This window comes from Cupressus sempervirens, chromosome 11, assembly GCF_028749045.1.
Source record: "Cupressus sempervirens isolate cs-2001-9-10 chromosome 11, ASM2874904v1, whole genome shotgun sequence".
Classification (NCBI taxonomy): domain Eukaryota; kingdom Viridiplantae; phylum Streptophyta; class Pinopsida; order Cupressales; family Cupressaceae; genus Cupressus; species Cupressus sempervirens.
Window position 1 is genome coordinate 504,154,624 of NC_143128.1, and position 12,886 is coordinate 504,167,509.

The 12,886-nt window shown below is 37.4% G+C and overlaps 1 protein-coding gene across 2 annotated transcripts in view; it reads left to right on the top strand.

The window, feature by feature from the left end:
- Nucleotides 1–3,332: 3,332 nt before the first annotated feature.
- LOC149530578 (uncharacterized) overlaps nt 3,333–12,886 on the top strand; it is a 60,982-nt gene continuing 51,428 nt past the window's right edge. The window contains exons 1-2 of one of the 2 annotated variants that reach the window (XM_089808890.1): nt 3,333–3,488; nt 3,623–3,689. In XM_089808890.1, coding sequence (XP_089665016.1) covers nt 3,638–3,689 — 52 coding nt within the window. In that variant the 5' untranslated portion in view covers nt 3,333–3,488; nt 3,623–3,637. The remainder of the gene's footprint in view (nt 3,489–3,622; nt 3,690–12,886) is intronic. The other variant, XM_089808889.1, reaches the window with a different exon arrangement.

A 12,886-nucleotide genomic window follows, 5' to 3' on the forward strand; every position in this document is an offset into this window, starting at 1 on the left:
AATAGAAGCCACTGGCATCTCCATGATAACGGGCGCTGACACTTTGGTGGAAGCAGGAGGAATCGCGGTAACTACCGCATAGGATGGCTTGGGGGCCAAAGGATTCAAGGCAGGCTTGCCTTTGCGCCCAACAGTAACCCATTCTTCTTTTTTTCCTTCGACCTGTTTGACAGGCGTCGCTTTAGGCTGGGGTTTAACCCTAGGCATAGCCAAAGGGCAATTCCTAATCTTATGTTCTGCAAACTGGCACCTATAATAGGTGTTAGGTAGGTTCAAGTAAAGCACCTTTTGTGCGAAGGTTTGAGCGCCAATCTGAATTTCCACAGAATCCTTGAGATCTTTAGAAAGATCAACTTCAATGCAAACATGCCACTGAGGGCGAGCATTAAAAAATTTCTCTAGCTCCTTGGTAACAACTTTGCCAAGGGCTTGGGCAATAGACTCAATAAAAGGCCAGCAGGGCAAGGGTAGACCTAAGAATTCGACCCAAACAGGAACCCTAAGCTTTTTATCATCTGAGACAGAGAAGTCTCGGGACCATTTCTGAAAAACAAGCAGAGAGGAACGCACAGACCAAGGGCTGTTGGTAAAAATCGTGTCTGCTTGCGACAAGTTAGCAAAGCGAAATAAAAAAAAAATCTTTTGTAAGGTTTTCCACAGCATCAAGGCGGACTCCATGAGGAGTCCAGCTTTTGTTGACTCGTTATCTGAGCATAGCTTCAGGGGGAGTCCTACCAACAAAATACCCTATCAAGGTATGTTGTTCTAACCAGTCACATGCAGTATCAAATTCTTGCAAAGGAAGGACAATATCAGGATTACCTGGTAGAAAACTTTCGGGACAAACTTGCGCGGGCGTTTGTTCGGTGGCGGCGCCATGGCAGTTTGAAGCAACAGCGTGAACACCAGAAATAATTGGTTCACTACTGACCGGAGCTATTATATCCTAACCTAAAGCTCCCATAGTAAATGCGGTATGACAAGTGCCGACAGAAGGGGAGTGCAAGCGAAGGGTCGTACACAAAAAAAACTAAAAGTTCGCATGAAGCAAGAAAACCCTAGCAGAGCAAAATCGGCGATCCCGAATCTCGTTCCTAAAATGTATTTTCGAATGTCAAATTAAAAATATAACATGATATTATTTGTTTGTGCTCTTGCATAAAAAAGTCCACATTTTGGGCACTAAAATGGCCATATCTTTTGACTCACAACTTCGATTAAGCTCTAGGTTAGATCAAATTGAAGGGGAAACCAAAAGTCACGACTTTAGCAAAACCAAAGGACTAAAAATCGAGAAACACACATTCAAAAACAAAGAAATGATGATGAAGGCCTAAAAAATAAGCATAGGCTTGATAAGCAGAAAAACGAAAAAGACTTGACGAAAATCTTTAGTAAAAGAGTCCATTATATCAGTGTAATGTCCCCATTTTAGCAGTTGACCAAGTGTGTGTGCGTTAGCCTTGTTCTACATGGTCCCGAGGGCTAACGAAGGGTTTAATGGGATCTTGGAGTGTTTTGGCCTAGTCATTTCCAGTTTGTGCCAAAACGAAGTTGATTTACTCAGTTTCAGGCATACTTACTATTTTTAGTAAGTCGGCAGGACACAGTGCAGGCCAATTTTGGTGATTGGATTCGATACTCCTCAGTGAGAGCTTTTCGATGAGCTATCACTCGCATTATTCGGAGTTCGATTGCTAATATATTTTAATGCCTGAAGTTTTATTAAAGTAACGTCTAATTTAATTGTAAAATATTAAAGTGTTACTTTAATATTTATTTTATGGTGATGTGTACCCAAGGGAGACATAAGGGGTATTTTAATATATGTTTTATATTACACATCTTTATCCCACATTGCCCATATGAGTTGAGCAGACCCGTGGGAATAGAATAAAAGGAAGCATTTGTAGCTTCATTAGACAGGTTGAATATGAGAAGAAATTGGTGTGTGAGTTGTAGCTTTGTTCTTGGCATTTGAGGACGTCTATCCTCTCTTGTAACATTCTAGACGTCATTCCCTTGGGGTTTGGCCTTTGAAATTCTTTCTTATTGGCTTCATTATCAGGCAGTTTAGTTGCATTTCCGACTACAGGCAGATTTGATATTTTGCTCATATCTTCTTCACTACTTGTCCGACATTTATGCCGCTTGGAGGGAATGGTATTATGAAGGTAGTGGACTGATTGGAGGACAAAGTATTGTAGCAGCAAGTTCGTAAGCATGGGCTGGAGTATTATGACAATATTGCTGAAGTAATTAGTGAGTTGATAAATCTGCCATGTATCTGGTTTTATGAATTCTGAAAAATAACATTTTATTAGCAGCAGTTCATTTCCACTTTGCATATTATTGTAGTTTCTTTCTTGTTTATGTTGTATGATACCAATTCCATGCACGAAACACAACAAACAAATAAATGTTTGATTTTCAGAGTTATAAGGGGTTTTAAGAAGTTGAATGCAAACTATTTGACATAATTCTTTTCAGCAATTTGGTTTAGTTAGTTGGGACATCCAAGGGTGTCCATTACAAGTTGGTACTGATTGGTTGATCAATACTAATCAATTAAATAATGAACTAAAATTAGAGAAATGCGAAACTAGTTTGAAAAAGTTTCATATTGTTACTTGCATCTTGGGGTGACAACCACAAAATGCAGGACAACAAAAATGACCAATATTGCCATCAAATTTCAAGCCTGCTTTCACCTTCTTATTTTACAATTTTCATTAACAGAGAACACAATTAAGCTAGGGTCCCATAGGTATTTGCTTCTTTAAAAATAGAGCGGGTGTTGTTTACATTTTTTAGGAATATTTAAAAAGGAAAGCGGTCCCATAGATTTATATGTGAATCTACTTCAAAATATTAGCTCCTAAATTCAAGGAGGCTAGTTGTATTATAAATTTTAAAAATAAAAATTATATGTTTTCATAAATTTGTTTGCTGAGATTATTTCTACTTTGTTGCAAAAATTTCTCTAAGTTGGTAGAGCTATTTATAACCCCACCATATTTTCACCTGCTTAAATTGAGAGGGTTTTTATAAGAATAAATTTCAAATAAACTTTTAGCCCTCTTTCAAAAATTATCATAGAGCTACAAGCTCTACGAAAATAGAACCCAAACCCCTAGCAGAGAAACATAGAACCATTGCCTTAACTTTATTTTAAAATAATAATAATTTCTAGACTGGGTAGAGGTTTGGGTCTTGTAGCTCTATGATAATAATTTGTTGATTTTTGCAAACATTTAGAACTATGTTGATGTTTAGTTAATTTTTTGTCTGCTGGTGGTTTCTACTGATAGTGTGCTGGTTACCAGCTTTTTGTTTGTATAAGCCTACCCCTTATTTTGGTAGCTTTTAATTTAAAAAACACACGACCTTGAATTAAAAAACCTCTCATATTCCGCTGTCTCACCATTTTGCATTGCTCAGATATCCACGCAAGAGCTTAAATATTGAAATGCACCCTATTTTTAATGGTTGGCAATTGAATACTTACTCCTATTTGGTAGTTGTCAGATTTGTTAAGGGTTACCAGAGCTGCTCCTTATTTTGAACACCTACCGATGTTAGGCGCATAATATTTTTAATATATTATATTACATTTTGGCAGTGATCGGAATTGGGCATGGATATCATAAGGAAAGCCAGTCATGCAGGAACATGGTATACAGCCAATGGTATCAATTCTCTTTAACCCGATTGAAGCAATTCATAATCAACAGTCATGCCAAAACTTGCATTAGCTTTGATAATTTTGGATTTTTTCGCTGTCTGTAAATGAATATGGCCTATAGAAATGGGTATAGGCTCAGGCGGAATATAAGGCTTGTAATCAATAATTCGTTCAATTCACACGGAGTTACACAGTAACACAATTTTAAAGTTTGATGCATACAAATTGGCAGGCTTTACGCTACAGTTAGATAGCTGTGAAGCTGTATTCATATTGCATTTACCTTTTTTGCACACTGTTGAGTCAACTGTTTATGGCAATGGTCGAAAAAAGTATCTGCTTTGTGATGATTGACGATAAGTAGGGTCTTTCCAATTCCAATTCCAATTTAATTTTCATGAAAACAACTTTATATTTTCACAATGGGTTTTCTCCTACTTACCAATGGCAGGGCCCTTCTCTGGCTTAGATGATGCAAAGACATGACTAGGGTAGGTATGCGTCAACCGAGAGGGTCAGGTCTAAGGCTGAGGTGAATTTGATGAGAAAGATAATCATCAATGGTGAAATCCTAGCTAGTGGAATTCGCCAAATTTTATTTTCTTTGAGATTTTTGTTCTTAGTTGGAACACCTAGACGAATAAACGAAATTCTACACGAGTTTTTCGATCTTCATTGCAAAATTCTTTCTGTGAATGACATATAAAGTTTATATATTTGGCTTTGGGATTTTCAGATATTGTGGAAATTCTGTTCAAGTGAGAACAAGAGAGTCATTTTTAGATTTATCCATGTTCAATAGCTGTGTTTGTTAAGGATATTGCATCATCAGGGTGTTTGTTATAACTTACGGTTTATTGGTATGAAAATATGAAAATTCTCGTTTCTGAGGTTAAATTAATCTTACTATTTATAAAGTTTTAAATTTTGAACCAGAGATATGGAAACTTAAAAAAAAAATTCAGAACAAATATGATTGGAAAAATCCTCCTCACAAGGGAAACAACCCAGTCCTCCAAACTAGTGCACTTTATCCCAAAAGAAATGATTTACAAAGCTCTGATATTTCGTCTTTCTCAGTTTGATCACACTTAGACTAGATCAGATATATAAAAGCTCTAACAGGTATTTACTGGCAAAGTTCTTAATAGTAAATACAACCCTCATAGGCTGTTGCATAAATTGATTACAACCTAACTGAAACACTAAGAATTGTAAATTTTAAACCACAGAGAAAATGATTAAAAACAGAAAATGAACAAGAGACAGAATTTATCTTGGTTCGGCAAATTTGCCTACATCCACACAACAGCAGGGAATAGCTTTATTTAATCAAATATCCGATACAGATGCAATACATGACTGCACACATATATTTATACGCCATACAAGCTTCAGGCCAAGAGCCAAGAAGCCAAAAAGTCATGTGACCGTTAGGCTTCACATTCCCAACAATCTCCCACTTGAAGCCCAATTGGCACAGCCGTGCTGCTACATTCCCTCATTTCCTAGTCTCTACATCATAATCAGGCCCATTGAAGATTTCAATTTCTCCAAACTTTGTTCATGAACACTTCAAATCAGTCTTCTCCAAGCTAAATCAGATTTAACATAATTTATTTGAATGAGATCACAAACAGATTCATTGAGAGCTTCCCAATAAACTTGGAGGGCTAGAAGCTTCACCTTTTGTTCTATGTGCATCGCCCACCCATCATTCAGATCTGCCACATGCAACTCTTGGCAACCATATTTGAGCTGCATTTCCTTCTGTACTGCTGCAAAGAGAAAATCCTATCTACATCACTGTTGCATGATTTATTATCATTGCCATTATTGGCCTCATCATTGGAAATAACAAACACATTCGCAGCCTTATTGCTGCTATTATTCTTGCGGCCACAGTGCTCCTTGACATTCGATTTCGACCATTCATTTTCCAACGACTCTTTGATGGAAACTGCCACCTCTCCAACTTCCTTGGCTGCTGCAACATTGTCATTCCTATTGACAACACAGTCTTTCACCACCCCAATTATTCTTCCCAACCTCAAACAACATAGGCCTATTCCTTGGCCTAATTTTTTTAGAAGAGTTTCTTTCAATTTCAGCCTCTCCATCTTGTATGTACTCTTCAGTTTCACATATTTCCTCATCAATTCCCAACTCACTAAGAATTATATGAAGCTTGACTAATTCCACCTTCAGCTGCTCATTTCGTTTCTTTTCAGCAAACTCCCACTCTTTCATAACTTTCTCTTTTTCCTTTTTCATACAGGAAATCTGCCCTTTCAGCATCAAAACCTTCTCTTTTAGAGTAACAATTTCCTTTTTAAGGCAATCCTCTCGAATCTTGACCTCTTTGTTCTCTTCCATCTCTTTGCCAATTGTAGTGACAACTGCATCAAGAGCTGAGAAGGAAACAAACCCACCTTCCTCCTCCGAATCCTTCTCTTTTGTCCATCCATCCCATCAATGGACACGAAGTCTTGGCACCATCTCTGCTCAATACTTCACCATGGCTCTAATACCAATTGTATATTTTAAACCGCAGAGAAATTGATAAAAAACAGAAAATGAACAAATAAGAGACATAATTTATCTTGGTTCGGCAAATTTTCCTACATCCACACAGCAACAGGTAATAGCTTTATTTAATAAAATATGTGATACAGATTGCACACATACTTATACACCATACAAGCTTCAAGCCAAGAGCCAAGAAGCCAAAAATTCGTGACCGTTGGGCTTCACATTCCCAACAAGAATAAAGGTTCTAAAAGACACGATATAGCAAATCTTTCAGACTCATAAAACAATAAAAAACTAATACGCCAGTAATTCCACCTGTTAAAATCTCTATATCATGGCACTAAAAACAAAAGTCGTCTGAAGAAGAATAAAAAGCAACGCAAGAACTTGACTCTTGTCCTCCCCAAAAAACAAAACAGGAGATGCACGAAATGCTAAGCTATTTAAAGAAAACCCAAGGTCTAGAAACACATCGTTGGCCCAAGTTGGTAATAGAGGAAAAACTTGTGAGGCGGAAAAGCACATGGATGAAACAAAATGACAAATGGATGCAAAAATGGGATATCAACATCCAAGCTTGCCCGGATAACATTAAAGAAATAAAAAAGTTTGTCAATGAAAAATTTCGCAATATTCTGTGGACAAGACACATAGGGAGGAAAAAATCTTATTACATTAAAGAATTTAATCCCACTTCTAGTCATGATGAAAAGGCCTATATAAGGGCACCTATTAACTGGAAAGCAAAAATGTTGATGGCACAAATTAGAACTAGTTCACATCAGCTGCGATGTGAAACTGGTAGATGGCAAGTTCCAAAGGAAGAGTGGGCAGACAGAACATGTTTATTTTGCAATATGGGAACAGTGGAGACAGAGCAACACTTTGTCATGGAATGCTTGGCTTACAACGACATCAGATCTGATTATACAAAAATTTTGCAGAACAAGGACTTCAACTATTTATTTGAGGAAGATCAAGTGAAGAGAACAGCGGAGTTGATTATCAAAATTCAGAGAAGAAGAGACAAGTTAACCAAAACTTTGCAACTGACTAGTTTGGCTCCTGACTCGGGAGGGCGATTGCATGGGTCCCATAGACTACTTTAGTCTCGTGGAGGTCATTAAAATCTATCATATCATATCATATCATCCTTCGTAAAATTTGAATGCAAAGGGACCTCTCGATGGTAGAAATCATTACAAGAAAGTAAACCGATGGACACCATAATAGAGAACCGACCACAATTAATAAAAGTGTTCCGCTTTTGAAACGACATATAATGTTAATAATAAAAATGAATATGGTTACTGCCAGCTCTTGCGTGAGGAGAAACAATAAATGGTGCATTCATCTTAACGTTTGCATACAAGCTAGAGACAGGACATGAAGAATTCCCTTTTATCATTATCGTGGTCAAAAGTCAGGACTGAGATAGCAGAGTGCACTGGCAATAGAGAGAAGGAAAAATGCTGATGGAGAAGAAAATCATCAAAGGCAGAGAACACCAGAAGATGCTGAGTCTGAGGTTGAAAAACACCAGGAGCTAAAATAATGCGAAGAAAGCTTGAACAGGTAACCGATAAAAATATTTGATGAAGAGTCCAAGAAATACGGTTCTGAGGAAATGGAAGATCTATCTCGCTGCTACCATATTTCAACACTCCCTCCTAGCAAGAGAGAGATCTTCAGAGTACCTTTTCAGGATAAGCGAGCATAGCTGCAACCAACAGAAATATCAATACCAAACACATCAATGAGTTAATACAATTGCTATCTCAGGATAACAATTGACACTTGTTATCTCATCATAACAAATAAAGAAATAATTTCACCATAGCTACTTCTAGAGGGTGAAGATAAGGATACATAAAAATGTCACTTCCACCATGCCTACTTGCAGAGGGTGGATTTACCATGCCTACAAGCAGAGGGTAAGCAAAAAAAAATTGATGGTTTGCACCTCAATCTTCTCCTAGAGAAGACTGCACTTCCACCATGCCTATTCGCAGAGAGTATATTTACCATGCCTACTCGCAGAGGGTGATCAGAAGACTTACACCTCAATCTTCTTCAAGAGAAGAATGCAGTTCCACCGTACCTACTTGCAGTGGGCGCAAACAGAAATCTCACCTTGATCTTCTCTCGCATAGAAAAACTCAAATATAAGGATGAATCACTGTAGCTGAATCTTCTCTCAACAAGAATGTTATTTTCTACAATGCTAAGACTATCCCAGAAGTAGCAAAACTTCACCCTATGAAGAGGCTTGGTGAGAATATTTGCAACCTGTTCTTCAGTAGAGATATACATAAGTTCAATAGCCTTGCTTTGAACCATATTCCTAAGAAAGTGATATATAATTTCCACATGTTTAGACCTGTCATGAAAAACTAGATTGACAAAAAGCTTTACACAACTTTGCTTATCGCACATAATCATAGTAAGATCAGCAAGTTGACCAAATAAATCTGAAAGCAATTTATGAAGCCCCACAACTTCTTTTGCAGCCATACAAGCTGCAATATACTATGCTTCAGCTTTGAGCTACACAAATTTGCTTCATGCTGCACCAGGAGAGCATAGTTGAACCCAAGTTAAAATAACAACCTAAAGTACTTTTTGTTAGAAATAGGGATTACTGAGAGGGGTAGGGGGGGGGGTGGGGGGGGGGGGGCGCGGGTGGCCCGGAGGCGGGGGGGTGAATCAGTAATCTACAAACTCTAGTCGCAATTTCATATTATTACTTACTTTAAACCATGCATAACAAAGCAATAAAGTAATGCTAAAGAGTAACAGTAACAATACACAAAGATAACTCATGACATCATATTTTGTTAACTAGGGAAATCCTGGCCAAGGGAAAACCCCGATGGGGATGATACCCACTAGATAATATATTGATATATATGTTCCTTGTTAGAGGATGGACCCTGTTAGGAGTCAATGAGAAAATTCAGTATAACCAGTCCCTGTTAGGAGTTTCCAACCCTGTTAGGAGTTTCAACTACAATTTCAACTACTGCAATTTCAACTACAACTACAAGAAGAGCTCACTGCCCACTGTTAGCCCACTACCCAAACATGCAATTTCAACTACAAGAAGAGCTCACTGCTCAAACAAGTAATTTACTATTATTTGCCTTACTTGTCTGATCTTTGATCTTCAGCTCAATCTCAGATCACCAGATAAAACTTCGCATATATCGCTTTCGCAAAAGTTCGCTCACTTCACAATCTTACAAGATAGCACTAATACACCAAGATTGCATACTTCTTATCACAAGAAGTCCTTTGCATAAATACCATGCCTTTACATAAAATATTGCTAGGTCGGCTAAGACCACAATTCACTTTTCCAAGTTAGAGTAAACATCTAGGATGTCGGGCCTAATTGGACAAGTAATTGTTTTGCAATCAAAACAATTCTTTCCTTCAATTTCACTGTCTTGCTTCATCAAAATACGATTAACTCTGTTCTGTACAGTCTATGCAAGCTTCCGAGGTTATACACGTCATCACCAACATGTATACTATCTCCATGTAACTTCGCTGGACATAATATGACGTCTGCAACATGTTATAAACAAAACAATACACTACTGTAAACCAAATTCTATACTAAGACAATTTTCTAAAACCAAAAACTAAGTATCTTTATTTCCGAGGTTTCCTATCAACATATACATTATGTGTTGCTATTAATGACAACAATTACATATCACTATTAGCCAATTGTCAACACTTTTTCTGTCAGGTACACACTCTGCCCAATTTGAGTCAGAGAAGCCTTTTAAAATTAGCTCAACATTAGATGAATACTTCAGTCCATAACCAACTGTACCATGGGCATATCTTAGAATATGTTTGGCTACAACAAAATGAATTTGCCTTGGTTCACAACTAAATTGACCTAATGTATTAACAACACAACAGATATCAGGTCTTGCGTTGATCAATTCCATTAGTGAACCAATAAGTTGTCTATATTACGATAATAGATAGCTTCTATTATTGTCTATTATTATTTAACGGTTATCTATTTATAATCTATTGTAAATATTAGAATGTTTCTAATATTTAGTTAGTTGTTAGTTAATTCTTAGTTAGAATAGAATGTTTCTATATTTTACGATTGCTTCCTAAGGAAATATCGTTTATTCTTTTGTATATATACATCTATTGATCACTGTTAATAAGAAGCAAGTATTTTACCAGTTACTTTATAATATGGTCCAGAGCAAATACTTCACTTGTCTAGGTATTTTTTATCATTTATTGATGATTTCAGTAGAAAGATGTGGGTATATTTTCTTAAAACAAAATCAAATGTATTTATTGTATTTCAAAAGTTTAAACCTCTAGTTGAAAAAGAGTTTGGGAAATCTATTATTGCTCTTAGGATAGATAATAGGGGGAATTTTTTCTACTGAATTCTCTAGCTTCTGTGATACTCATGGCATCAAGCACCAGTTAATTACACTCCATATACCACAACAAAAAAGTGTAGTTGAATTACGGAACAAAACATTCACCGAGATGGCTAGATCCATGCTCAAACATAGACATGTTTTGAAGAAGTTTTGGGTAGAAGCAGTTAACATTACAATTTACTTTTTGAACTGGTTACCCACTGTGGTGGTCAAAGGAAAGATTTTAGAAGAGGCCTGGTCAGGTCGCAAGCCCAAAATCAATCACCTAAATGTTTTTGACTCTTCCCTATGTTCCTGATGCATCACGAACCAAGTTGTATGCCAAGAGTCAGAAACTCATGCTTCCTAGATACAGTTATCTTCACAAAGCCTACCACTTGATCAACACTGAGACATCAAGTCTCTTGTACAATCGTGATGTAGTCTTTGATGAGCAACGAGGACCATTCATGCCTATTTCTCTTGTTCCTGATCCAATAGATCACAGCCTATAAACACTCATGATTTGGGAGTTCAACTTCCATTAGGTCTGCTTGAAGGGAGGAATCCACCAGCTCTTGTAGTTCCAGTTCTACTAGTGATTCCTATACTAACACCTTCGGCTCCTCCTACAAGATCACCTTGATGCTTCACTTGAGTTTGATCTAGATTCTTCTGATGAGGAACCCGATTATAAATCATCTCCTAATGCTAATGTTGGTCCTTCTCCTCTCCAGCCTAAGTGGTGGGCTAAGACACTTGCTGATCTTCGAGATGATGAGGTCATCGATGGGAGAATTGCTCGAAAAAAGAGCAAACCTATAGAGTCAATTAATTTTTCTCTTATAAGCAACATTCACAAAGTATTTGAACCATAGTTCCAAGAATCGCGGCGATTCACGCGATTCATGCGATTAGGCCATTCGAGTCAAGCCAAACGATTTTTTGTGAATCGGTGAATCAAATCAGTGATAAAGGGTTTATGAAATAAGTTACTAAATTTCAAGGGTTTTTTTAATTTGCCGATTCGATTCTGATTCATGGTCGATTCATGATTTGATTTGGCTTTGCCAATTCCGATTCTCGTTACTTTGATTTGAACCCCATACAGACTCTGAGGCTAAAGAAAATTCCAGAGTGGAAACATGCCATGAAATCAAAACACCAAAGTTTGCTAAAGAATCACACCTAGGTCCTTTCTGATCTTCCACTTGGGAAGAAACCCATTGGCTGCAAATGGGTTTACAAAGTAAAATACAAGTCTGATGGTACTTTGGATAAGTACAAAGCTCATTTAGTTGCAAAGGGTTTTTCTCAGTGTCAGGCCATTGATTACGATTAGACCTTTGCTCCTACGACAAAGATGAGCACTATTAGATTAGTCCTAGCCATGACAATAGAGTTTGATTGGAAGATCCATTAGATGGATGTGAAGAGTGCTTTCTAGAATGGTGACCTATAAGAAGAGGTCTACATGATGCAGCCTCTTGGTTTCAAGGTTGCTGGTAAAGAACGTCAGGTTCTTAAGTTAGTAAAAGCTCTCTATGGCTTGAAGCGGGCCCCTAGGGCATGGTACATAAAAACTGATAAGTATCTCAGTTATCAAGGCTTCCAGAGGAGTTCTTTAGACTCAAATTTGTACATCAAGACTACTAACAATGACTTCATCCTTCTAGTCATTTATGTGCATGATTTGATGATCATTAGCAGTTCAACATCTTTGATTTAGGGAATTAAACAACGTTTATACCAGTCTTTTGGTATGACTGATCTCGAGCTCATGCATTATTACTTAGGTGTTGAGGTTTGACAACTGTCTTCTGGAATATTCATTTCTTAGTCCAAATATGTTTGGGCTCTGTTAGGAAAATTATGTAGGATTGCAAGCGCTCATCTACACTCATGGAGAAAGGTTTGAAGTTATCAACCAAGTCTAATGCTCCTCTAGTTGATGATACTACATACACACAACTAGTAGGAAGCCTCATCTACCTCTCTGCTACTAGACCTGATATCAGCTTCGCAGTTAGCTACATCTCACGCTTTATGATAGCTCCTAAGGCTGATCATTGCATCACTACAAAGCATGTGCTTGTTATGTGAAGAGCACTACAGATTATGGGTTTATTTACTCTTGGAGTTCTAATCCTAGACTCAATGGGTTCACAGATTGAGATTGGGTAGGTTATATTAACGATAAAAAGTCAACTTCTAGATGTGTTCAGTTTGGGATCCAATGCCACTACATGGACTAGTA